Here is a 22500-nt window from a genome sequence, read left to right as displayed (position 1 = left end):
TGGAGTGAAATGTGCTTTTGTAAGCCCAGTCATTGCGCAACAAATAACAATTCTAAATGCAATCTCGTGTTAAAAACAGTTTTGATGGCCACGATTAAAAATAACGACTTTTTATTTCTCAATCTCAAGTCGTAATTAAAACGCGCCTCCCATTCGCCATTCGAGTGCATAGGCGTTAGTCAACGCTAGGCAGGCTATCAGCGTCACCCACCACTTGGATAGTCAACACTAGGCAGGCTATCAGCGTCACCCACCACTTGGAGTGCATAGGCGTTAGTCAACGCTAGGCAGGCTATCAGCGTCACCCACCACTTGGAGTGCATAGGCGTTAGTCAACACTAGGCAGGCTATCAGCGTCACCCACCACTTGGAGTGCATAGGCGTTAGTCAACGCTAGGCAGGCTATCAGCGTCACCCACCACTTGGAGTGCATAGGCGTTAGTCAACACTAGGCAGGCTATCAGCGTCACCCACCACTTGGAGTGCATAGGCGTTAGTCAACACTAGGCAGGCTATCAGCGTCACCCACCACTTGGCAGTAGAATTGTTTGAAACCTGTTTTACTTTACTTGCTTCAAAGTAGCCTTGACTAAATGAATCCATAGAAACGTTTATAAAGACTTCCTCATGCCATTAACCAGCATTTCTCTCCTGTTCTATTGGTTTTCACATCAACTTTCTTTCGTTGCCCAGAAGTCCAAGGCACCATCCTAGTCATATTAGCAACCCATCCTAGTTGCTATTAGATTCCCCCTAATTCTAAATTTCTAACTGAGATTTTAATCTCTGTCACATATGGAACTTATGGGATCAGGTGCGCTGTTTAGAACTGTGTTTTCTCGCGATTTGCATTTTGTAAAAGTTAGAAAATGACGTTTTTATTAACTGCTTCGTTACAGGAGTTGCATGTTCAATAATAGGCTATAGCCTTTTGACTGTAAAACTATAGGCTTGCTATTGTTGCGTGTTTCCATTAATGAAAAATGTCCGTTCCTTGTATGCATGCATAGTCTTTTCTGTTGGTCATGTCATTTTACTGTTTGGAAAAATGTTTACCGTTTGTTGACCAGTTAAAGAGTTAGTCGGCAGCTAAATTGACCGAAATGTGCATCCCTAGCGCACACACACACACACACACACACACACACACACACACCCACCCGTAGTAACACACTGTCTCAGTATGTAAATAATGGCTTAAACATAGCTAGGAAACATACTGACCAATGTGATGCACACATATAAACACATTGTTAAATCATCAACATATAATTCCACACATAATAACACAACAATGTAAACATGTTGTTGTTGTCCAGACGCGTCACGGGCGCTGCCTGAGTTCCCAGGGTTGGATCTGCAGGACGGACCTCTTCCAGACGGGATCATTCCAGAACACATCACAGCCTTCCAACAGCTCTACAGGGAACACTGTGAGGTATACATTCTACTACGCACTGCTGGCTTATGTCAGTCTTATGTCAGTCTTATGAAGTGTTGTGTATATTATGCAGGGCTATGTCTGTCTTGATTGAGCTAATGTTAATGATGATGAGTTGAGAAGTTGAATCAGGTGTGTTAGTTCCAGGACCAGGATTGGGAAACACTGTGTTAGTCTATTGTAGTGTAATGAAAATGTAGTGTTTATGTCAGTCTAATGTAGTGTTTATGTCAGTCTAATGTAGTGCTATGTCAGTCTAATGTAGTGCTATGTCAGTCTAATGTAGTGTTATGTCAGTCTAATGTAGTGTTATGTCAGTCTAATGTAGTGTTATGTCAGTATAATGTAGTGTTATGTCAGTCTAATGTAGTGTTATGTCAGTCTAATGTAGTGTTATGTCTGTCTAATGTAGTGTTATGTCTGTCTAATGTAGTCTTATGTTAGTCTAATGTAGTGCTTTGTCTAATGTAGGTCTATGTCCAGTTATGTGGGTCAAATGTCATGTTATGTTAGTCTAATGTAGTGTTATGACTTTCTATCTTTCATGTCTGTTAAAGTACTATGTCAGTCTACAGGTGTGTTATGTCAGTCTAATGTAGTGTAATATCAGACAAATGTAGAGTTTTATCATTCTTACGTAGTGCTATGTCAGTCTCACGTAGTGCTATGTCAGTCTCACGTAGTGCTATGTCAGTCTCACGTAGTGCTATGTCAGTCTCACGTAGTGCTATGTCAGTCTCACGTAGTGCTATGTCATGTCTGTGCAGGCCATTCTCGATGTGATGGTGAACCTGCAGTTCACTCTGGTGGAGACACTGTGGAAAACCTTCTGGAGGTTCAGCGAGAGCATCGACGCAGACACACTCAGCGTGTGAGTGAAACACACACGCACACACATTCTACGTGTCACACATTACATTATAACACACGCAATCTAACAAATATTGTGTGTGTGTCTCCAGTCATGGTGAGTCAGAGGAGCGTCTACCTAAGTGGTACCTGGTGGTGCTGTGTAAGTACCAGCCTGTTCTTCACTGGACCAGAGACTGTGACAACACACTGTACCAGGCCCTGGTGGAGATCCTCATACCTGACGTACTACGACCCATCCCCAGTGAGTTATGACATAGGGCTACATAACATGACATTAGAGCTACATAACATGACATTAGGGCTACATAACATGACATTAGAGCTACATAACACGATATTAGAGCTACATAACATGACATTAGAGCTACATAACATGACATTAGAGCTACATAACACGACATTAGAGCTACATAACACGACATTAGAGCTACATAACACAACATTAGAGCTACATAACATGACATTAGAGCTACATAACATGACATTAGGGCTACATAACATGACATTAGAGCTACATAACACGACATTAGAGTTACATAACACGACATTAGAGCTACATAACATGACATTAGAGCTACTTAACATGACATTAGAGCTACATAACACGACATTAGAGCTACATAACACAACATTAGAGCTACATAACACGACATTAGAGCTACATAACACGACATTAGAGCTACATAACACGACATTAGAGCTACATAACACGACATTAGAGCTACATAACACGACATTAGAGCTACATAACATGACATTAGAGCTACATAACATGACATTAGAGCTACATAACACGACATTAGAGCTACATAACACGACATTAGAGCTACATAACACGACATTAGAGCTACATAACACGACATTAGAGCTACATAACACAACATTAGAGCTACATAACACGACATTAGAGCTACATAACACAACATTAGAGCTACATAACATGACATAGGGCTATCATAAGTTGAATGCACCAATTTGTAAGTCGCTCTGGATAAGAGCGTCTGCTAAATGATGTAAATGGACATAACACAACATAGGTCTACATAACATGACATTAGAGCTACATAAGACTAAATGACAGTACATACAGTAACTACACATGTAATATGTCTTTTAAAACATGACTACCTTATTTTTCTCTCTCTCTCTGTCAGGTGCCTTAACTCAAGCCATCCGTAACTTTGCCAAGAGTCTGGAGAGCTGGCTGACCAGCGCCATGATGAACATACCAGAGGAGATGGTCCGCATCAAGGTGTGATCTCGCACACACACACACACACACACACACACACAATACAAACACTCTTCCACAAAACGACATTTCCTCTCCCCCCTAACCTCCCCTTTTCTCCCCTCCTCTCCCGTCTCCCCCTCCCCCTCTCCTCTCCTCCAGGTGGTGTGTGCGGGGGCGTTTGCCCAGACGCTGCGGCGCTACACCAGTTTAAACCACCTGACCCAGGCAGCCAGGGCCGTCCTCCAGAACACAGCCCAGGTCAATCAGATGCTGAGTGACCTCAACAGGGTTGACTTCACCAACGTACAGGTACGTCTGTCTGGATACCTATTGATCACTCTGTCTTTCGCTCTGTCTCTCTCTCTCTCTCTCTGTGACCTCAACAGGGTGGAGTTCACCAAGCTACAGGCCTGTCTATCTGTTTCATTCTCTCTTGATCTATCTGAATACCTCTTTCTCTCTTCTCTCGCGCTCTCTCTCTCTCTCTACCTCCCTCTCTGTCTGCCTCTCTCTCTACCTCTCTCTCTACCTCTCTCTCTACCTCTCTCTCTACCTCTCTGTCTACCTCTCTGTCTCCCTCTCTCTGTCTCCCTCTCTGTCTACCTCCCTCTCTGTCTACCTCCCTCTCTGTCTACCTCCCTCTCTGTCTACCTCTCTCTGTCTCCCTCTCTCTGTCTCCCTCTCTGTCTACCTCCCTCTCTGTCTACATGTCTGTCAAGGCACAGATCTGTTCCTCTCTACCTTGCTCTCTCTCTCTCCAACCTATAAGTCTGAACCCCTCCCTCCCTCCCCTCTTCCTCCCTCCCTCCCCTCTTCCCCCCTCCCTCCCCTCTTCCCCCCTCTAGGAGCAGGCGTCGTGGGTGTGTCGTTGTGAGGATGGTGTGGTCCAGAGGTTGGAGCAGGACTTTAAGCAGACGTTACAACAACATAACTCTCTGGAGCAGTGGGCTGCCTGGTTGGACGGCGTGGTCTCCCAGGTCCTAAAGCCCTACCAACACAGCCCTGCAGCCTTCCCCAAGGCTGCCAAGCTCTTCCTGCTGCGATGGAGCTTCTACAGGTGAGAGAGAGAGAGGGAGGGAGGGGAGAGGTAGGGGAGAGAGGTGAGGGAGGGGAGACAGAGGGAGGGGAGAGAGGTAGGAGAGAGGGGAGAGAGAGAGGGAGGGGAGAGAGGTAGGAGAGAGGGGAGAGGGGAGAGGGGAGAGAGAGAGGGAGGGGAGACAGAGGGAGGGTAGAGAGGGGGAAAGGAGAGAGGGAGGGAGGGGAGACAGAGGGAGGGAGGGGGAGGGAGGGAGAGGAGAGGGGGAGAGAGAGGGAGGGAGGGGAGAGGAGAGAGGGAGGAGGGGAGAGGAGAGAGGGAGGAGGGGAGAGGAGAGGGGAAGAGAGGAGGGAGGGAGGGAGGGAGGGAGGGAGGGAGGGAGGGAGGGAGGGAGGGAGGGAGAGGAGAGGGGAGGGAGGAGAGGGGGAGAGAGAGGGGGAGAGGGGAGAGGAGAGGGGAAGAGAGGAGGGAGGGAGGGGGGAGGGAGGGGAGAGGAGAGGGGAGGGAGGGGAGAGGGGGAATATAAAAAGGAGATTTGAAGAAAGAGAAAGTGAAGCAAAAGTTAAGAGTTTAGAAGCTGTCAATAAATGAAACCAAATCTACATTTGGCTCTTTGATTAGAATGTATATTTCCCCCCTCTTCCTCTCCACTCTATCTCTCTGTCTCGCTCTACCCCCCCCAGTTCCATGGTGATCAGGGACTTGACTCTGCGTAGTGCTGCCAGCTTCGGCTCCTTCCACCTGATCAGACTGCTTTATGATGAGTACATGTACTACCTGATAGAACACAGAGTGGCCCAGGCTAAAGGAGAGACACCCATCGCTGTCATGGGAGAGGTACACACACACACACAGTTGCGAGCAAGCAAGCATGTACATGGACTCAAGGGCACATAAACACACATACTGACACACATGATACATTGCTTATTGTCTCTCTCTCTCTCTCTCAATTTCAATTCAATTCAATTTAAGGGCTTTATTGGCATGGGAAATGTGTGTTAACATTGCCAAAGCAAGTGAAGTAGATAGTAAACAAAAGTGAAATAAACAATAAATATGAATATCTCTCCCTCAGTTTGCCAGTGTGGGCAGGAGTCTGAACTTTCAGGATCCTGATAAAGGTAAATGCTTCATCTCTATATTATACTTCAACCCTTCCAATGTATTATATCTGAAATAATGTGGGCACAATAAACCTGGACTGATTTGAAAAGGTTAATATACAGTTGAAGTCGGAAGTTAGGTTGGACCCAAGTTAAACAATTTAAAGACGATGCTACCAAATACTAATTGAGTGTATGTAAACTTCTGACCCACTGGGAATGTGATGAAATAAATAAACTACTATTATTCTGACATTTCACATTCTTAAAATAAAGTGGTGATCCTAACTGACCTAAGACAGGGAATTTTTACTAGGATTAAATGTCAGGAATTGTGAAAAACTGAGTTTAAATGTATTTGGCTTAAATGTGTGTGTGTCTGTCTGTGTGTCTCAGATGAGGAAGATGATGATGAGGAGGAGAGTGATGAAGAGGGGGTAGAGATGACCATGCCGTCTAACTCCGCTGGTCTGGGAGAGGGGGAGTCGTCACTGGAGCCACCCATCAAGCTAGCCAGGACTGACCCCTGAGGACTGTTCAATACCACACACACACTGACCCAACACACTGACCCCTGAGGACTGTTCAATACCACACACACACTGACCCAACACACTGACCCCTGAGGACTGTTCAATACCACACACACACTGACCCAACACACTGACCCCTGAGGACTGTTCAATACCACACACACACTGACCCAACACACTGACCCCTGAGGACTGTTCAATACCACACACACACTGACCCAACACACTGACCCCTGAGGACTGTTCAATACCACACACACACTGACCCAACACACTGACCCCTGAGGACTGTTCAATACCACACACACACTGACCCAACACACTGACCCCTGAGGACTGTTCAATACCACACACACACTGACCCAACACACACTGACCCCTGAGGACTGTTCAATACCACACACACACTGACCCAACACACTGACCCCTGAGGACTGTTCAATACCACACACACACTGACCCAACACACTGACCCAACACACTGACCCCTGAGGACTGTTCAATACCACACACACTGACCCAACACACTGACCCAACACACTGACCCCTGAGGACTGTTCAATACCACACACACACTGACCCAACACACTGACCCAACACACACTGACCCCTGAGGACTGTTCAATACCACACACACACTGACCCAACACACTGACCCCTGAGGACTGTTCAATACCACACACACACTGACCCAACACACTGACCCCTGAGGACTGTTCAATACCACACACACACTGACCCAACACACTGACCCCTGAGGACTGTTCAATACCACACACACACTGACCCAACACACTGACCCAACACACACTGACCCCTGAGGACTGTTCAATACCACACACACAGTGACTCACACACACTGACCCCTGAGGACTGTTCAATACCACACACACACTGACCCACACACAGTGACCCAACACACTGACCCCTGAGGACTGTTCATTACCACACACACAGTGACTCACACACACTGACCCAACACACTGACCCCTGAGGACTGTTCAATACCACACACACACTGACCCAACACACACTGACCCCTGAGGACTGTTCAATACCACACACACAGTGACTCACACACACTGACCCCTGAGGACTGTTCAATACCACACACACAGTGACTCACACACACTGACCCCTGAGGACTGTTCAATACCACACACACACTGACCCAACACACACTGACCCCTGAGGACTGTTCAATACCACACACACAGTGACTCACACACACTGACCCCTGAGGACTGTTCAATACCACACACACAGTGACTCACACACACTGACCCAACACACACGCACACTGACAACTTAAATCACACACTCTCGACTTAGCCGTTGGCTAACATGACACACACACACCCTCAATAACACACTCATCCTTTGCCTTAATGATAGTTTGCTATGAGCCCATTTGTGTTCCCAATGCCATTAAGTTCCTTATCTGTTCCTGCAACCTAACCTCACACACTCTGTCTGCACCTTGATCTCTCTGGAGAGGTGTGTGTGTGTGGACGTGTGGATGTGGGTGTGTGTGTGTGTGTGTGTGTGTGTGTGTGTGTGTGTGTGTGTGTGTGTGTGGACATGTTTTACTATTCTTGTGGGGACCAGAAGCCCCCACAAGAATAGTAAACAAACAAATATTTGACCAACTGGGGACATTTTGTTAGTCCCCACAAGGTCAAATGCTATTTCTAGGAGGTTAAGGTTAGAATTAGTGTTAGGGTTAGAATTACATTAAAGGTTAGGAGCTAGGGTAAGTGTTAGGGTTAATGTTAGGTTTTTGGTTTAAGGTTAGCTGTACAAGACTGTGTGTGTGTGAGAGGAGGAGAGAGAGAGGTTTCACAGCTTGCCTTCCTACTGACACTTTACCTTTTCAGCTCTTTTAGTTGTCATGGTTCCTCATTGTTCCTCATCATCGCCTTCATTGTGACATAAGAGACAGTAACCCCTTCACTAGACACACTAGTCCTTCATTGTGACATAAGAGACAGTAACCCCTTCACTAGACACACTAGTCCTTCATTGTGACATAAGAGACATTAACCCCTTCACTAGACACACTAGTCCTTCATTGTGACATAAGAGACAGTAACCCCTTCACTAGACACACTAGTCCTTCATTGTGACATAAGAGACAGTAACACCTTCACTACACACTAGTCCTTCATTGTGACATAAGAGACAGTAACCCCTTCACTAGACACACTAGTCCTTCATTGTGACATAAGAGACAGTAACCTCTTCACTAAACACACTAGTCCTTCATTGTGACATAAGAGACATTAACCCCTTCACTAAACACACTAGTCTGGGGTAACGGTCTGTTTCAGATTTTACCAATTTATCTTATCCCACCAATTAACATTACCCCTAGTTTGGCAACTTGTTGTTGTTGGATGCATAAACAGTCTTGTACCAACACAGTGGCCGAGATTCAATCCGAAGTGTATTGTAGCACGCTTGACATTTTAAAGGTAATTTCCGATTGAGCTGACATGCAACGTTTACCGTGAATGCAGTCTCCGCGAACACATCAGGGGGCATTGCCTTTAAAAGGGGCATTGTCAACATTAAGTCTACAATGTACCTCGGATGAATCCCGACCTATATGTCACTGTTAACAGCGGTCTATACTATACCTCAGATTGAATCTAGACCTATATGTCAGTCAACCTGCATGCCTATAATCATCTCTGTCCTCACCTTCTCACCCACTGTCCTAACTGCCATAGAACCCGAGAGAAGGGGAGAGAGATTTACTGCGTTTGCCTCAAGCCAGGTGTAGAGTTGTTACACCGGTCTGTTTTTAGGGCCTGATGATGTTCATGATGACCTCTTAAATAACCACTTCTCACAGAGTTTTCCAAATGGCATCCTATTGGTACTTAAACAGGGCACCGTTTAGGAAGGAGCCTCAAAGATTGAGTATGAATATGTTAATAGCCCTCCATCAAATGAGACTGAAGGTGTCTTGATATGAATTGATCAATATCGATCAATCAGACGCTGTAACAGTAGTAACCTGATGTATAACACAGACCTCTAGTTTAGAGGGTGGGGTGTATAGGTCGATACAGTGCAGCATTTAGAAAGAACATTTATTGTATTTTATTTTTTTATTTGGCCAACTAAGAGATTACCTGTGCCTTGTGGTGCTAGACAAAGCTTGTGTTTGCATCCCAAATGGCACCCTATTCCCTATATAGTGCACTTTCCTTTCCCTGTGGGCCCTATAGTGCCCTATATAGGGAATAGGGTGCCATTTGGAATTAGATATCAGATTTATAAATTAAAGTGTTTCTAAACTTGTCTGCGGACTTGTACAATCTGACATTTGTTCGTAACTCTTTGGGAATGTATTGTTATTAAAGTGTTTATAAGGAGTTATAGCAGGCATATGTAGGGTCGTGGAATAGAGGGGGCAGCCATAATGCATCCTGTATATATCACATTCGTTTGTCCATCCATCCTCATCCATCATTCATCCACAAACAGTAAAGTGATATCTCACCAGCGGTCTACAGACCTTCACAGAAACATCGCTAATCTGTGATTGGGCCACAAGGTCAGAACTCACATGACCAATCAGGTTGGCAGATGACAATGCAAGAGCACATGCAACATTGTATCCATGGCAACCCTAACTGCCAGCTCGCTGAATCAGCAAAAAGTCAACTATAGTAAACAAAAAAAGCTATTTAGTACAGATAAGTGAATGTGTAATATATATCTATAGAAATATTAGTAAATATAGATATCGTGTCACTTTAGTGAACTTTTAGTGACTATCATATATTTATTGTACTCCTTGAACCATTATGGCCTTATTTCAACAGTATGTGTAGCATATTTTGATGTACTATCCAGAGTATTTAGCTACTGTATTACTATTGTACAATCACATAAGATATCTAGTATACGTTTTGGAGACCTTTGTATTGAATCCCTGTGACGAGTTTGTAGTTTTATTATCAGTACCCAGTGAGCAGGAGATGTTAAAGAGGTCTTTTCAACATCTTGTGCTCATAGTTGTTGCACCATAAAGACATGATACCAGCCCACCTTTAGCCATTAAATGGAAAATATACATACTTTACAAATGTTTCCCTCTTCTCACACACACAATCTCTTAAAACTTTTTTAAAAAGTGTTGTTCTTCACACACACACACAGGAAACAGACAACCCCACGCAAGACAAATCTTTCAATTATTTATTTTTATCAAAAATATTCAAGTGAACCATGCTCTCTGTCCAGTCTGTTAAAGATACAGCCAGATAATAACAGGCTGCTAAACTCCATCTCCCATAAGCCTCTGCTCCATCTAGGGTTGCAAAATTCCTGTAACTTTCCTAAAAAGATTCCTGGGATGAGGGAATAAGCAGTAAATCTGGAATCCTCCAACCAGGATTTGTAGAAAACCTGGACATTTTGGGAAAGTTATCGGAATTTTGCAACCCTAACTCCATCACATACAAATACATTTATAAAGACAAGGGACCAATCTGAACTGACACCCTATTCCCTATGCAGTGCACTACTTTTGACCAAAGCCTATGAGAGCTTATGAGGCTCTGGACAAAACGTGGTGCACTACATAGGGAGCCATTTTGGACACAGAAAACAAGAACTCTGTCAACAGTAAAATAAGAGACAGATGAAGCTGCCCCTAGATACTGATCTGTGGTCAGTTTTAAAATGTCCCCCACTAATGGTTAGGATTGGGGGAGGGGAAGCTGATCCTAGATCTGTACTTAGGGGCAACGTCACTCCAGAGCGACAAATAACAGGATTGGTTCCAGTTCATATGTAGGTCTGGTTTAGAGGAGAGTCCTTTTAGGTTCTGAGAACACCAGCAGAATCTCGGAGGCATGAGGGCCACACAACTTCTCTCTACATACACATCTCTCTCTCTCTCTCTCGCACACACACAGGCATAAAACGGAAAATGATACCAAAGAAACTAAAAAAAAACACAGTAAAAACATCTTTGTTCAGTCCAGCTCCGGGTGCAAATGGTTCCATAATATAGTCCACAATTATCAAACAGAAGATGTGAAAAACACACAATGTTTCTTCCATCCTACAACATTACAGAGGCAGGTGCACAGATCCAAGTTGGCGACACGTAGTAAACTGAGTCATGACACCCTATTCCCTATATTAGGGCTGTTCAACTCTGACCCCACGAGGTCCGGAGCCTGCTGCTTTTCTGTTCTACCTGATCATTAATATCACACACCTGGTGTCCCAGTTCTAAATCAGTGGAACTGGCTTTGAGGTCCAGAGTTGAGTTTGAAGGCCCTATGTGGTGCACTACTTTTCACCACAGCCATAAGGGCTCCAGTCAAAAGTAGTGCACCACATATGGAATAGGGTGCCTTTTGAGACGCCCCCTTTCACTGTTACTGTAGCAGCTAACAGGTTGACTGTGTGCGAGTGTGAGTCGATGTGTGTGTGCGAGTGTCGGTGTGTGTGTCGACGTGTGTGTGTCTGTGTGTGACAGTCCGAGCCTCTGGTGTCAGGACACCCCTCTGTTGTCCCTCATAGTATGATCCAGGTACTCCGGTCGCTGTCAGCTAACACCTGTAGAGAGGAACCTAGACAGAAGAGAGGGGGACAAACATCACATTAGTTAACACCTGTAGAGAGGAACCTAGACAGAAGAGAGAGGGGGGGACAAACATCACATTAGTTAACACCTGTAGAGAGGAACCTAGACAGAAGAGAGAGGGGGACAAACATCACATTAGTTAACACCTGTAGAGAGGAACCTAGACAGAAGAGAGAGGGGGGGACAAACATCACATTAGTTAACACCTGTAGAGAGGAACCTAGACAGAAGAGAGAGGGGGACAAACATCACATTAGTTAACACCTGTAGAGAGGAACCTAGACAGAAGAGAGAGGGGGACAAACATCACATTAGTTAACAGAATAATAAGAGAGTTTGAAGTTGTCATTTACATAAAGATAGTGTGTCAGTCAGTCTTTTTTTATTTAACCCTTATTTTCCCAGGTCAGTTGACTGAGAACACATTCTCATTTACAGCAACAACCTGGGGAATAGTTACAGGGGAGAGGAGGGGGGATGAATGAGCCAATTGGAAGCTGGGGATGATTAGGTGGCCATGATGGTATGAGGGCCAGATTGGGGATTTAGCCACGACAGCGGGGTTAACACCCCTACTCTTACGATAAGTGCCATGGGATCTTTAGTGACCACAGTTTAACATCCCCTTTGAAAGACGGCACCCTACACAGAGCAATGTCCCCAATCACTGCCCTGGGGCATTGGGATATTTTTTTTTAGACCAGAGGAAACAGTGCAACACCATTTCCAGCAGCATCTAGTCTCCCATCCAGGGACCGAACAGGACCAACCCTGCTTAGCTTCAGAGACAAGCCAGCAGTGGGATGCAGGACCAACCCTGCTTAGCTTCAGAGGCAAGCCAGCAGTGGGATGCAGGACCAACCCTGCTTAGCTTCAGAGACAAGCCAGCAGTGGGATGCAGGACCAACCCTGCTTAGCTTCAGAGACAAGCCAGCAGTGGGATACAGGACCAACCCTGCTTAGCTTCAGAGACAAGCCAGCAGTGGGATGCAGGACCAACCCTGCTTAGCTTCAGAGGCAAGCCAGCAGTGGGATGCAGGACCAACCCTGCTTAGCTTCAGAGGCAAGCCAGCAGTGGGATGCAGGACCAACCCTGCTTAGCTTCAGAGGCAAGCCAGCAGTGGGATGCAGGACCAACCCTGCTTAGCTTCAGAGGCAAGCCAGCAGTGGGATGCAGGACCAACCCTGCTTAGCTTCAGAGACAAGCCAGCAGTGGGATGCAGGACCAACCCTGCTTAGCTTCAGAGGCAAGCCAGCAGTGGGATGCAGGACCAACCCTGCTTAGCTTCAGAGGCAAGCCAGCAGTGGGATGCAGGACCAACCCTGCTTAGCTTCAGAGGCAAGCCAGCAGTGGGATGCAGGACCAACCCTGCTTAGCTTCAGAGGCAAGCCAGCAGTGGGATGCAGGACCAACCCTGCTTAGCTTCAGAGGCAAGCCAGCAGTGGGATGCAGGACCAACCCTGCTTAGCTTCAGAGGCAAGCCAGCAGTGGGATGCAGGACCAACCCTGCTTAGCTTCAGAGACAAGCCAGCAGTGGGATGCAGGACCAACCCTGCTTAGCTTCAGAGGCAAGCCAGCAGTGGGATGCAGGACCAACCCTGCTTAGCTTCAGAGGCAAGCCAGCAGTGGGATGCAGGACCAACCCTGCTTAGCTTCAGAGGCAAGCCAGCAGTGGGATGCAGGACCAACCCTGCTTAGCTTCAGAGGCAAGCCAGCAGTGGGATGCAGGACCAACCCTGCTTAGCTTCAGAGGCAAGCCAGCAGTGGGATGCAGGACCAACCCTGCTTAGCTTCAGAGGCAAGCCAGCAGTGGGATGCTGGGTGTTATGCTGCTGGCCCATGTGTGAGTATAGAACACATTAAGGACACCTGCTCTTTCCATGACATAGGCTGACCAGGTGAAAGCTATGATCCCTTATTGATGTCACTTGTTAAATCCACTTCAATCAGTGTAGATGAAGGGGAGGAGACAGGTTAAAGAAGGATTTTTAAGCCTTGAGACAATTGAGACATGGATTGTGTATGTGTGCCATTCAGAGGGTGAATGGGCAAGACAAAAGATTTGTGCCTTTGAACGGGGTATGGTAATATTTGTACCTTTGAACGGGGTATGGTAGTAGGTGCCAGGCGCAGTGTAGAGTGTGGCAAGAGCCCCGTGTATCTCAGTTGGTAGAGCATGGTGCTTGCAACGCCAGGGTTGTGGGTTCGTTTCCCACGGGGGGCCAGTATGAAAATGTATGCACTCTAACTGTAAGTGGCTCTGGATAAGAGCGTCTGCTAAATGTAAAATGTAAGAATTGCAACACTGCTGGGTTTTACACGCTCAACAGTTTCCCCCGTGTGGATCAATAATGGTTCGCAACCCAAAGGACATCCAGCCAACTTGACACAACTGTGGGAAGCATTGGAGTCAACATGGGCCAGCATCCCTGTGGAACGCTTTCGACATCTTGTAGAGTCCATAACCCTGACAAATTGAGGCTGTTCTGAGGGCAAAAGGGGGTGCAACTGAATATTAGGAAGGTGTTCTTAATGTTTTGTACACTCATTGTATATACAGTGCCTTGCAAAAGTATTCATCCCCCTTGGCTTTTTTCCTATTTTGTTGCATTACAACCTGTAATTTACTTGGATTTCATGTAATGGACATACACAAAATAGTCCAAATTGGTGAAGTGAAATGAAAAAAATAACTTGTTTCAAAAAATTATACAAAATTAATAACGGAAAAGTGGTGTGTGCATATGTATTCACCCCCTTTGCTATGAAGCCCCTAAATAAGATCTGGTGCAACCAATCACCTTCAGAAGTCACATAGTTAGTTAAATAAAGTCCACCTGTGTGCAATCCAAGTGTTACAATCTGTCACATGATCTCAGTATATATATATACAGTGGGGAGAACAAGTATTTGATACACTGCAGGTTTTCCTACTTACAAAGCATGTAGAGGTCTGTAATTTTTATCATAGGTACACTTCAACTGTGAGAGACGGAATCTAAAACAAAAATCCAGAAAATCACATTGTATGATTTTTAAGTAATTAATTTGCATTTTATTGCATGACATAAGTATTTGATACATCAGAAAAGCAGAACTTAATATTTGGTACAGAAACCTTTGTTTGCAATTACAGTGATCATACGTTTCCTGTAGTTCTTGACCAGGTTTGCACATATTGCAGCAGGGATTTTGGCCCACTCCTCCATACAGACCTTCTCCAGATCCTTCAGGTTTCGGGGCTATCGCTGGGCAATACGGACTTTCAGCTCCCTCCAAAGATTTTCTATTGGGTTCAAGTCTGGAGACTGGCTAGGCCACTCCAGGACCTTGAGATGCTTCTTACGGAGCCACTCCTTAGTTGCCCTGGCTGTGTGTTTTGGGTAGTTGTCATGCTGGAAGACCCAGCCACGACCCATCTTCAGTGCTCTTACTGAGGGAAGGAGGTTGTTGGCCAAGATCTCGCGATACATGGCCCCATCCATCCTCCCCTCAATACGGTGCAATCGTCCTGTCTCCTTTTCAGAAAAGCATCCCCAAAGAATGATGTTTCCACCTCCATGCTTCACAGTTGGGATGGTGTTCTTGGGGTTGTACTCATCCTTCTTCTTCCTCCAAACACGGCGAGTGGAGTTTAGACCAAAAAACTATATTTTTGTCTCATCAGACCACATGACCTTCTCCCATTCCTCCTCTGGATCATCCAGATGGTCATTGGCAAACTTCAGCGTGGCCTGGACATGCGCTGGCTTGAGCAGGGGGATCTTGCGTGCGCTGCAGGATTTTAATCCATGACGGCGTAGTGTGTTACTAATGGTTTTCTTTGAGACTGTGGTCCCAGCTCTCTTCAGGTCATTGACCAGGTCCTGCCGTGTAGTTCTGGGCTGATCCCTCAGCTTCCTCATGATCATTGATGCCCCACGAGGTGAGATCTTGCATTGAGCCCCAGACCGAGGGTGATTGACCTTCATCTTGAACTTCTTCCATTTTCTAATAATTGTGCCAACAGTTGTTGCCTTCTCACCAAGCTGCTTGCCTATTGTCCTGTAGCCCATCCCAGCCTTGTGCAGGTCTACAATTTTATCCCTGATGTCCTTACACAGCTCTCTGGTCTTGGCCATTGTGGAGAAGTTGGAGTCTGTTTGATTGAGTGTGTGGACAGGTGTCTTTTATACAGGTAACGAGTTCAAACAGGTGCAGTTAATACAGGTAATGAGTGGAGAACAGGAGGGCTTCTTAAAGAAAAACTTGTGTGAGAGCCGGAATTCTTACTGGTTGGTAGGTGATCAAATACTTATGTCATGCAATAAAATGCAAATTAATTACTTAAAAATCATACAATGTGATTTTCTGGATTTTTGTTTTAGATTCCGTCTCTCACAGTTGAAGAACAGGTCAGGGACAAAGTTGTGGAGAAATACAGATCAGGGTTGGGTTATAAAAAAATATCTGAAACTTTACAAAGTATTGACTTTGGGGGGGTGAATAGTTATGCACGCTCAAGTTCTGTTTTTTTGTTTGTTTCACCCCCAAAAATATTTTGCATCTTCAAAGTGGTAGGCATGTTGTGTAAATCAAATGATACAAACCCCCCAAAAATCAATTTTAATTCCAGGTTGTAAGACAACAAAATAGGAAAAATGGCAAGGGGGGGTGAATACTTTCGCAAGCCAGGGTATGTGTACCTTTGTGCAGGGCCTCGTTGGTCATGCGGTTGATATAGCGAGAGCTGCTCTCTGGAACCAGCCACTTCATTACGGTGTTAACACAAGACTTCCTGTAGGAACTCCATACACTGCCACTAGAGGAGGGGAGAGAAGAGAAGAGATATGAAGAACAAGAGAGAGAGAAAGAAAGAGTGGTATGAAAAGAGAAAGAGAGAGTCTCACCTGGTCTGACCCTTGACCTCAGTGAGGTCACCAACCCCGACGGTGTGACACACTCCTGTGTTGAGGTCCCAGCTCACCTGCAGACTGGAGTGGTAGGTGTTGGGCCTGGAAGACAAGACAGAAAACTACCGTTTAGTGTGAGTGACAGACAGAGGTGTTTAAAACAGCACTCCTGACCCCAAAACAACCTCACCAGGTGATAAATAAATAAAATAAAAATCCCTCCTGTTTGTTTGTGTTGTGACTAAACTCATCTATTTACTTAGATTTGTGTGTATTGGGTATATGTTGTAAATTGTTAGATATTACTGCACTGTCGGAGCTAGAAGCACAAGCATTTCGCTACACCCGCAATAACATCTACTAAACACGTGTATGTGACCAATACAATTGTTTTCCTGGGATGGTCACCTGGTGAGGTGTTCGGAGGTCAGGAATGTTGTTTTGGATGATCAAGTTCCTCAGTTGAGCACCTGTATCTCAGAGCTGGAGTGCTGATCTAGGATCAGGCCCCCCCCCCCCATGTAATCTTATTTGTTGTGATCTAAAAGGCTAAACTGATCCTAGATCAGCACTTGATACATACGGTCCCGATTCCCTTTTTCGTTCAAGCTGGGATGAAGCGTGGAGGTGTGTGTGTAGTGTGTATAGGTGTGTGTGTGTGTGTAGTGTGTATAGGTGTGTGTGTATAGGTGTGTGTGTATGTGTAGTGTGTAGAGGTGTGTGTGTGGTGTAGTTACCTGCAGTGTTCCTCTTCAGGGTTGGAGAAGGCCAGCAGCAGCAGACCAATGTTGATCACCACCGTGTTAGTCTCCGGACACACCTGATACACACACACACACCATTACTGTCTGACACGATGTGAGTGTGTGTGCATGTAGAGTGTGTGTGTGCTCATGCGTATAGACTGTATATATATATATATATATATATATATATATACAAAAAAAGCATTAAACAAATAGCCACCCTTTGCCTTGACGACAGCTTTGCACACTCTTGGCATTCTCTCAACCAGCTTCATGAGGTAGTCACCTGGAATGCATTTCAATTAACAGGTGTGCCTTCTTAAAAGTTAATTTGTGGAATTTCTTTCCTTCTTAATGCGTTTGAGCCAATCAGTTGTGTTGTGACAAGGTAGGGGGTATACAGAAGATAGCCCTATTTGGTAAAAGACCAAGTCCATATTATGGCAAGAACAGCTCAAATAAGCCAAGAGAAACGACAGTCTATCATTACTTTAAGACATGAAGGTCAGTCAATCTGGAAAAAGTGAACTTTGAAAGTGTCTTCAAGTGCAGTCGCAAAAACCATCAAGCGCTATGATGAAACTGGCTCTCATGAGGACCACCACAGGAAAGGAAGACCCAGAGTTAGCTCTGCTGCAGAGGATAAGTTCATTAGTTACCAGCCTCAGAAATTGCAGCCCAAATAAGTGCTTCACAGAGTTCAAGTAACAGACACATCTCAACATTAAATGTTCAGAGGAGACTGGGTGTATCAGGCCTTCATGGTCAAATTGCTGCAAAGAAACCACTACTAAAGGACACCAATAAGAAGAAGAGACTTGCTTGGGCCAAGAAGCACAAGCAATGGACATTAGACCGGTGGAAATCTGTCTTTTGGTCTGGAGTCCAAATGGGAGATTTTTGGTTTCAACCACTGTGTCTTTGTGAGACTCGATGTGGGTGAACGGATGATCTCCGCATGTGTAATTCCCACCGTGAAGCATGGAGGTGGTGGTGTGATGGTGCTATGCTGGTGACACTGTCTGTGATATAGTTAGAATTCAAGGGACACTTAATCAGCATGGCTACCACAGCATTCTGCAGCGATACGCCATCCCATCTGGTTTGGGCTTAGTGGGACTATCATTTGTTTTTCAACAGGACAATGACCCAACACACCTCCAGGCTGTGTAAGGGCTATTTGACCAAGAAGGACAGTGATGGAGTGCTGCATCAGATGACCTGGCCTCCACAATCCCCCAACCTCAACCTAATTGAGATGGTTTGGGATGAGTTGGACCGCAGAGTGAAGGAAAAGCAGTCAACAAGTGCTCAGCATATGTGGGAACTCCTTCAAGACTGTTGGAAAAGCATTCCAGGTGAAGCTGGTTTTAGAGATTGCCAAGAGTGTGCAAAGCTGTCATCAAGGCAAAGGGTGGCTACTTTGAAGAATCTCAAATATAAAATATATTTTGATTTGTTTATGTTTAACACTTTTTTGGTAACTACATGATTCCATATGTGTTATTTCATAGTTTTGATGTCTTCACTATTATTCTACAATGTAGAAAATAGTAAAATTAAAGAAAAACCCTTGAATGAGTAGGTGTGTCCAAACTTTTGACTGGTACTGTATATATACAGTGTGTATGTGTGCACGCTTGTAGAGTGTGTGCAAGTGTCCGTAGATGCTCCTGTGTGTGTGAATGCATGCGTACAGTGTGTGTGTGTGTGTGTGTATGTGTCTATAGAGTGTGTCTCTATAGTGTGTGTGTGTGTGTGTGTGTGTGTGTGTGTGTGTGTGTGTGTATATAGTGCGTGAGTGTATATAGTGTGTGTGTGTGGGTCTCTATAGTGTGTGTGGGTCTCTATAGTGTGTCTAGTGTGTCTCTATAATGTGGGTCTATAGTGTGTGTGGGTCTCTATAGTGTGTGTTGGTCTCTATAGTGTGTGTGGGTCTCTATAGTGTGTGTGGGTCTCTATAGTGTGTGTGGGTCTCTATAGTGTGTGTGTCTACAGCGTGTGGGTCTATAGCGTGTGGGTCTACAGCGTGTGGGTCTACAGTGTGTGGGTCTATAGCGTGTGGGTCTATAGCGTGTGGGTCTATAGCGTGTGGGTCTACAGCGTGTGGGTCTACAGTGTGTGGGTCTACAGTGTGTGGGTCTACAGCGTGTGGGTCTACAGCGTGTGGGTCTACAGTGTGTGGGTCTATAGCGTGTGGGTCTACAGTGTGTGGGTCTATAGCGTGTGGGTCTACAGTGTGTGGGTCTATAGCGTGTGGGTCTATAGTGTGTGGGTCTACAGTGTGTGGGTCTACAGTGTGTGTGTGTCTATAGTGTGTGTTGGTCTCTATAGTGTGTGTGGGTCTCTATAGTGTGTGTGGGTCTCTATAGTGTGTGTGTGTCTACAGCGTGTGGGTCTATAGCGTGTGGGTCTACAGCGTGTGGGTCTACAGTGTGTGGGTCTATAGCGTGTGGGTCTATAGCGTGTGGGTCTATAGCGTGTGGGTCTACAGCGTGTGGGTCTACAGTGTGTGGGTCTACAGTGTGTGGGTCTACAGCGTGTGGGTCTACAGCGTGTGGGTCTACAGTGTGTGGGTCTATAGCGTGTGGGTCTACAGTGTGTGGGTCTATAGCGTGTGGGTCTACAGTGTGTGGGTCTACAGCGTGTGGGTCTACAGCGTGTGGGTCTACAGTGTGTGGGTCTATAGCGTGTGGGTCTATAGCGTGTGGGTCTACAGTGTGTGGGTCTACATCGTGTGGGTCTATAGCGTGTGGGTCTACAGTGTGTGGTTCTATAGTGTGTGGGTCTACAGTGTGTGGGTCTACAGTGTGTGTATGTCTAGTGTGTGTGTATGTATATACCTCCAGTATGACAACATCGTAGTCGTTGAAGGAGCAGAACTGAGGAGCCCAGCGGGCGTCGCTCCGGATCACCTCGTTGATCAGGTACTCAAAGTCCAGAGTCAACTGCTCCACACAAACAGTCTGTAGGTCAAACACACACTCACTTCAGCATGTTCAGGTTTACTGCACTTCTCCTTGACTTGGGCTCCTTCCAAATACTAAGTGAAGACAACAGGTCTAAATATGAACACACTCCGGCCCCGTCTCTCAGACAGACCTCTCTTTCATATTTCTCTCCTTATCGCCCTCTCTCCATTGGTAGCGCTGGATATATTTTTCTCTCTCTCACACACACACACACACACACACACACACACACACACACACACACACACACACACACACACACACACACACACACACACCTGTCCGTTGTGGGGCCCAGTGACCAGCTGTAGGTTGCGTCCCTTCAGGTCAGTCACAGTGAAGGGAAGCTGGACCTTCTCATCCTCATAACCTGGAGGGAGGGAGGGAGGGGAGAAAGAGAGGGAGGGAGGGAGTTTAGAGGGAAGCAGACATAGAAAGAAAGGAGGGTGAGAGAGGGGAAAAAGAGGGAGGGGTTTCAGCTTCCTAGTCACATGACCAAGCACATTGTGTGTTACATGTGAAAACATTTCTTCTTCTACAGTGTCTGTCTGTGTCTCACCTCCTGCATCCTGCTCTGGCGCCCCCGGCTGCGGCATGCGGTACTGCAAGCGTGTGTAGTTGACATATCCCGGCTCGCTGCAGCCTGCTTCCTGAGAAGACTGAGGAGTTGGGGGGGACGAGGAGGACGAGGAGGCAGGAGACATCACCGTGCCACACTGAACAGAGTCCTCCTGCAAAGGTCGCGACAAACTTTGGTTCCCAGCTGAAGCGGAAGTCTGTGGCGAGCTGGTCAGTTTATCCGTTTGTGTCTCCTCCCTCCGTTCTCTCTCCATGCTCACCCCTTCTCTCTCAGTCACGACGTTCCCCTCTCCCTCTTCCCTCCTCTCCGTTTTCCCTCTCCTCTCTCCTCCCTCGTTTTCCCTCCCTCCTCCCTGGGCACGTCTGAAGAGGTCGGCGGCAAACTCTCGCGCCCGGGCGGCGGCTTGTGATTGGCTAGGGGAGAGAGGGGCGGGGCTTGACTTGGCGGTTAGCGGGCGGCTGTTGGGAGACCCGTAAGAAGAAGAGGAGGAGGATGAAGAGGGCGATGGAGGGGGTTGATGTTCTGAGGTGGGGGCTGATGCTTTCTTTCTGAACAGGATCTGAGAAGACTGACCCTGCTCACCTGCTGACAACACAGGAGACAGGAGAGGAGACTGAGTAATATCACACAGGAGAGGAGACTTAGTAATACCACACAGGAGAGGAGACTTAGTAATACCACACAGGAGAGGACTTAGTAATATCACACAGGAGAGGAGACTTAGTAATACCACACAGGAGAGGACTTAGTAATATCACACAGGAGAGGAGACTTAGTAATATCACACAGGAGAGGAGACTTAGTAATACCACACAGGAGAGGACTTAGTAATATCACACAGGAGAGGAGACTTAGTAATACCACACAGGAGAGGACTTAGTAATATCACACAGGAGAGGAGACTTAGTAATACCACACAGGAGAGGACTTAGTAATACCACACAGGAGAGGAGACTTAGTAATACCACACAGGAGAGGACTTAGTAATACCACACAGGAGAGGACTTAGTAATACCACACAGGAGAGGACTTAGTAATACCACACAGGAGAGGACTTAGTAATACCACACAGGAGAGGACTTAGTAATACCACACAGGAGAGGACTTAGTAATACCACACAGGAGAGGAGACTGAGTAATACCACACAGGAGAGGAGACTGAGTAATACCACACAGGAGAGGACTTAGTAATACCACACAGGAGAGGACTTAGTAATATCACACAGGAGAGGACTTAGTAATATCACACAGGAGAGGAGACTTAGTAATATCACACAGGAGAGGACTTAGTAATATCACACAGGAGAGGAGACTTAGTAATACCACACAGGAGAGGACTTAGTAATACCACACAGGAGAGGACTTAGTAATACCACACAGGAGAGGACTTAGTAATACCACACAGGAGAGGACTTAGTAATACCACACAGGAGAGGACTTAGTAATACCACACAGGAGAGGACTTAGTAATA

General features: G+C 46.0%; 2 protein-coding genes across 3 annotated transcripts in view; one reads left to right on the top strand and one right to left on the bottom strand.

Annotated features, from left to right (window-relative positions):
• LOC311115744 (MHC class II regulatory factor RFX1-like) overlaps positions 1-9606 on the top strand; it is a gene marked incomplete at its 5' end in the record, with an annotated part of 10163 nt that extends 557 nt beyond the window's left edge. Inside the window, 9 exons of the mRNA XM_084190892.1 lie at positions 1320-1438; positions 2209-2312; positions 2404-2555; positions 3469-3566; positions 3708-3857; positions 4394-4605; positions 5268-5421; positions 5663-5708; positions 6087-9606. Of these exons, the coding sequence (XP_084047018.1) occupies positions 1320-1438; positions 2209-2312; positions 2404-2555; positions 3469-3566; positions 3708-3857; positions 4394-4605; positions 5268-5421; positions 5663-5708; positions 6087-6220 (1169 nt within the window). The remainder of the gene's footprint in view (positions 1-1319; positions 1439-2208; positions 2313-2403; positions 2556-3468; positions 3567-3707; positions 3858-4393; positions 4606-5267; positions 5422-5662; positions 5709-6086) is intronic.
• Positions 9607-10421: 815 nt separating this feature from the next.
• The window catches only part of LOC311115743 (DDB1- and CUL4-associated factor 15-like), a 20072-nt gene continuing 7993 nt past the window's right edge, over positions 10422-22500 (bottom strand). Inside the window, exons 7-13 of one of the 2 annotated variants that reach the window (XM_084190890.1) lie at positions 21008-21613; positions 20727-20818; positions 20320-20442; positions 17468-17550; positions 16728-16832; positions 16524-16639; positions 10422-11823 (exon numbers count right to left, since the gene is read on the bottom strand). In XM_084190890.1, the coding sequence (XP_084047016.1) occupies positions 11768-11823; positions 16524-16639; positions 16728-16832; positions 17468-17550; positions 20320-20442; positions 20727-20818; positions 21008-21613 (1181 nt within the window). In that variant the 3' untranslated portion in view covers positions 10422-11767. The remainder of the gene's footprint in view (positions 11824-16523; positions 16640-16727; positions 16833-17467; positions 17551-20319; positions 20443-20726; positions 20819-21007; positions 21614-22500) is intronic. The other variant, XM_084190891.1, reaches the window with a different exon arrangement.

The sequence above is a fragment of the Coregonus lavaretus genome, assembly GCF_964263955.1.
Source record: "Coregonus lavaretus genome assembly, contig: HAP1_SCAFFOLD_5143, whole genome shotgun sequence".
NCBI lineage: Eukaryota > Metazoa > Chordata > Actinopteri > Salmoniformes > Salmonidae > Coregonus > Coregonus lavaretus.
The sequence above is the reverse complement of the archived record's forward strand: the minus strand, read 5'-3'. Positions and strand labels throughout refer to the sequence as shown.